The sequence below is a fragment of the Vigna unguiculata genome, chromosome 9 (genome assembly GCF_037176805.1).
Source record: "Vigna unguiculata cultivar grain cowpea cultivar isolate G323 ecotype 2 chromosome 9, ASM3717680v1, whole genome shotgun sequence".
In the NCBI taxonomy this organism is placed as follows: domain Eukaryota; kingdom Viridiplantae; phylum Streptophyta; class Magnoliopsida; order Fabales; family Fabaceae; genus Vigna; species Vigna unguiculata.
Window position 1 is genome coordinate 13,219,783 of NC_140800.1, and position 4,497 is coordinate 13,224,279.

At 48.2% G+C, this 4,497-nt stretch overlaps 1 protein-coding gene across 1 annotated transcript; it reads right to left on the reverse strand.

Annotated features, from left to right (window-relative positions):
• Positions 1-453: 453 nt before the first annotated feature.
• Positions 454-2,122, reverse strand: LOC114163468 (uncharacterized). Its single transcript, XM_028047778.2, has 3 exons — positions 1,147-2,122; positions 980-1,101; positions 454-831 (listed from the first exon to the last, which is right to left on the reverse strand). The coding sequence occupies exons 1-3, from the start codon at positions 2,120-2,122 to the stop codon at positions 454-456; spliced, it is 1,476 nt and encodes a 491-aa protein (XP_027903579.1).
• Positions 2,123-4,497: the final 2,375 nt, after the last annotated feature.

Consider the following 4,497-nt stretch of genomic DNA (forward strand, 5'->3'; position numbering starts at 1 on the left):
TCCCACAGCAACGCCACCACGCGTATCCCCCACCTCCATTTTTCAGTGGTTCTCTCCCACCCACCCTTTGGACCCTTCACTCTTTCACAGTCTGGAGCGCTACCCAACATCCCATTCCTTTGTCTCTTTCCCAGAAGACAGCAAAGATTGCGTCTTTGAAGGGAGACACAAGCTTGGTTCACACTGCAACCATAGATAGCTGTTCCGTGTTCCGGAGATTCTGGTTAGGCCGAAGCGTTCCAGAGAGGGTTTTGGAGGGCATTGATGGTTTGGTAGAGATGGAAGAGGCATGGGTTGAGAATGGGTTGAGAATGGTGACATATGGCCTCGGGTACTACGCAAACCGAAGCCAAAAAGGGACATATGGCCTCGGGTCATACTAAAACCGAGGCCAAAACGTGAGCGAATTTTTTTAAAATGTATAAATGTGACCACATATGGCTTCGGTTAGACCTAACAACCGAGGCAGAAGAGGGACTCTATGGCTTCGGTGTACAACCGAGGCCAAAGGCTATCCTCTTTTGGCCTCGCTCCAATATGCCTCGGTCCGGGAACCGGTGCAAAATATGAAAAATAACCGCTGCCAAAAGGCCTTCCTGCACTAGTGATGGAGAAATCTACATCCCTGCTAGGCGGTAGTTCTGGAATCTCATCCGGAAATACGTCTGGATATTCATCTACTACCGGAATCCTGCTGATCTTCTCAGTCGTGCTCATCTTCTCTGCCTGAGCCACAATCATGTAACATGTAGCTCCAGCCTCAATCTCTCTCACTGCCTGATTAGACGAGATAAGTTCTAACCCCACCGTATCTGGAAACACTATCTTGCGCTGCCCGCAATCAATGACGACATGGTTACTCGACAACCATGCCCAGAATCACATATAAACCCTCCATCGGCAAGCATATGAGGTTCAACCTGAACCTACGGCCTGCCACCTCCATAGGACACCCCACGCACATAGAAGTGGTGGATACCTCTCCAGACGCTAGCGTCGCAACTAAAAGCTCGCACCCCAGCTCTCGCATCGTGAGGTCGAGCCTCCTCACACATTCATTAGACACAAACGAATGAGTGGCTCCTGAGTCGAACAACACCACTACCTCATGATCACACAACAAACATAGAAACTGCAAAAGATTACCTGACTGTTTCGCCTCTGTGGTCGTCAAAGCGAACACACGCCCCGGTGCTCTGGGTCGGTCTCCTACTGGCCTCGTAGCTGGCGCACCACCAACTTGTCTTCTGTTAGGACACTGACGTGCAAAGTGCCCTGTCTGCTGGCATGCATAGCACCTACCAGTACCACTGCCTCCACCTGTACTACTGGCAGGTTTAGTACAATCCCTCCTCAAGTGTTCCCCGCCACAGTTAAAACACCGTAATCTTCCCCCGGTAGTCGGCGGTCTGCTACAAGGTTTCCTCTGAGGTCTGACATCTGAGGTAGTCCTCTGCTGTTTCCCCCCACTACTCGATCCAGTCTCCAACTGCTCCACAGTTTTGGCCTGCTCGACCAAAACTGGAAACTCTCTAATCTGAAGTGGCACAATGAAGCGGCGTATCTCATGTTTTAATCCGCCCTCGAACCTCCTACACCTCCACTCCTCAGTAACCTCTGGAGTGTAGAAACGCGCCAGGTATTCGAACCTCTCTATATAAGCCGCCACAGTCATAGTCCCCTGCTGAAGAGAAAGGAACTCTGCCTCCCGTTCGTGCCTCGCACTGTCGGGAAAGTACTTCTCCAGGAACCTCGTCCTGAAGACAGTCCACGTCACCTGCTCCCCACGGGTCTGCATCAACTGCTGCATCCCCTGCCACCAATACTCTGCGTCTGCCACCAGAAGGAACGTGACAAACAACAACCTCTGCTCATCTGTGCATCCCAGCACTCTACAGATCTTCTCACACTCCCGCATCCAAGCATCTGCCTCGTCAGGAGTGGCCTTGCCAGAGAACTTGGCCGGCCGGTGTTTAATGAAATCCTCCATAGCTACTGGCCGAGTAGGTGCCACTACAGCTCTGGGTGGCGCTGCTATGGGCTGCATCGCGTCCACCATACGATGGATCGCCTGAGCTATGTCATCAGCTCCAACGGTGTTCCTCCTCCTCCTGTTAGCCATAGCTCGTGCACGCCACATATTATAGCTGGTTCACACACACACAACCCATATTAGGATTTCATATCCAAAAATAAACTAATAACACAGACAACTAGTCACGCAACGTAACACGGCATGCTCACTCCCCATAGACCCCAAAAATCATTTTGAAAACCATTGCTCTGATACCAAATGTAACATCCCGTCAGGATATTACTAATTTAAAAAAATAAATAAATGGAATAGACAAGACAACATGTTTAAATATACCTCATTTTCCCAAAACGTGGGAAAATTTAAAGCTTTATTAATTGAGCTGATAAAAACTTAGAACGTCCATTACATAATTCAAATCCAATGTTATTAAGTCACCCATCCGGGTTTACAAATATTTCCAAAACAGAGTAATACAAGTAAAAGTTTCCCCAAATCAATCCCCTCTCCGCGCCTAAGCTGCACCTGAGCCACCTGCATCACCAGCATCTGCTCCCGTGTACCGCGTACACGATCATCGCCACACACACGCAGATAGGGTGAGCTTAGCAGATAAAACACATATATATACAAAGCTATAAACATATATATATATATATATATAAATCAGTATTCATACACATCACATCACTCAAATTAACTTTCCACATTGTCCTATATTTTTATTCCCTCAATTCAATCTCCAATACATTTATTCGTGTTCTACTACGTCTGCTAATTACTTCAAGGTAACTTGCTGCCATACCTATCGGCCACAACCGATAGAGCACGTGCGGGAAAACATGCTACGGATCATACACCGCAACGCCAGGTAGAGTTCCCTCATACGAACAAAGCCCGTATCGTCCCAAGACTACCAAACTCGTCAGCCAACAACTGAGGAGGGCAATCTATCTGGACCCATCCATACTAGCCACAACCAGCACACTCATACCGGCAACACTCGCCAACCCGAGCCATAACTCAAAGGTTTCTCGTGTTCATCCGCCATCCCGAGCCACAACTCAAGAGATGTTATTCCGAGCCACAACTCAAGGAATACCACGTGCTTAACCCCTATCCCGAGCCACAACTCAAGGGATACGTTCCGAGCCACAACTCAAGGAACTCCAGCAACCTCACCTCTAAGCACTACCAGAAGCTTTGTAGAACACCCTACGAAGTCCAACAACTAGGACTTACCGCAGCTAAATTGCCTAGCGGGGGACACGTACCGCTAGGCGCCACAGCTTCCAGACCGCCTGGCGCCATCTCAGAACGTCGTCACGTGCTGGTTTGTCTGCACTCCACTCCTAGATTATTCTCCATACTTGCTTTGTACTATCAGAATCACTCGTTTTTGATGACTATGTTACCGCAATACTAGTTTGACTCATTCGAGTCCTCTCATCCTATCTTGCCTATGCGTTACACTAATTAAGGTTATTTAGAAGATTCCCCCATCAACCACATATTATCCGAATACACACTTTCCCCTAGTCCGACCACAACATGATTAATCCTTCCATTATGCTCACACGAAATCCTCCTCTATTTGGTACTCAGTCTGACCAAAAGCACTCCCTTCACTATAGTATTTTTCAGCCTTAAGACCTATCTATCAGCATTCTCTTCTCATTGTCCACCCCATAATTGACCCCATCTTATAGTCATACATAAGTCTACACTCTCCTAATTTTCCACTTCATTCCGTAGTTAAATTTATTCGCACCCAATATTATTACTCCCACTGCACGAATTTCCACTCCTCCAGTCTGAACCCGTCCCACCAGACCTCCAGTCTGCCACTGCTGCAACGCCGCCGCCTGGCGATAACCGATCTCCCACCAAGCGACGCACCAGACTTGAGAGCCTTCCTATTCTCTTTTACCCCTGTTAACCCTCACAACCATCACCTATCCTCTACCTCAATGCAATTCCTCCTATTTTGGCATAACAACTCCAATAATTTTCAGTTCTCCCCATCTCAATACCCCCCTACCCCGCAAGGATCTCGACAATTCCCTCCCAAGAGCACTCCGCTTTCATCTCCGTCACATTAAATCACTGTTTCATTCATTCCTACCTACTAATGCGTAAACTGCACGCCATGTAATATCCAATTCATCTATTGTTAATCACCCACAGCTTTCCCACCGATTAGATTTAACCCAGAATTCCAGAAAACTCCAAAACAGGAAAAATGGCCTCGCGCTGCCTGGCGGTTCAACTAACCCCGCCAGGCGCTTCATCAGAAACCCAGAAATTTAGTGTAAATCCAAGCGTCGCCTGGCGGCCGGGAATGTGCCGCCAGGCGGTTCCCCTCCCAGAGTCCCCAAAACTCACATAAACAGATGAGTCGCCTGGCGGTGATTCATCACCCGCTAGGCGGTTTCTGGAAAATTTCCAGAAACGCAGAAATT

Bases quoted from the DNA above. Each gene is read 5' to 3' on its own strand.
- LOC114163468 (XM_028047778.2), bottom strand. From the start codon at position 2,122: ATGGCTAACAGGAGGAGGAGGAACACCGTTGGAGCTGATGACATAGCT. The intron at 1,102-1,146 runs GTAATCTTTTGC...ATCATGAGGTAG, and splicing joins CACAGAGGCGAAACAGTCAG to TGGTGTTGTTCGACTCAGGA. The intron at 832-979 runs GTATCCACCACT...GATTGCGGGCAG, and splicing joins CGACGCTAGCGTCTGGAGAG to CGCAAGATAGTGTTTCCAGA.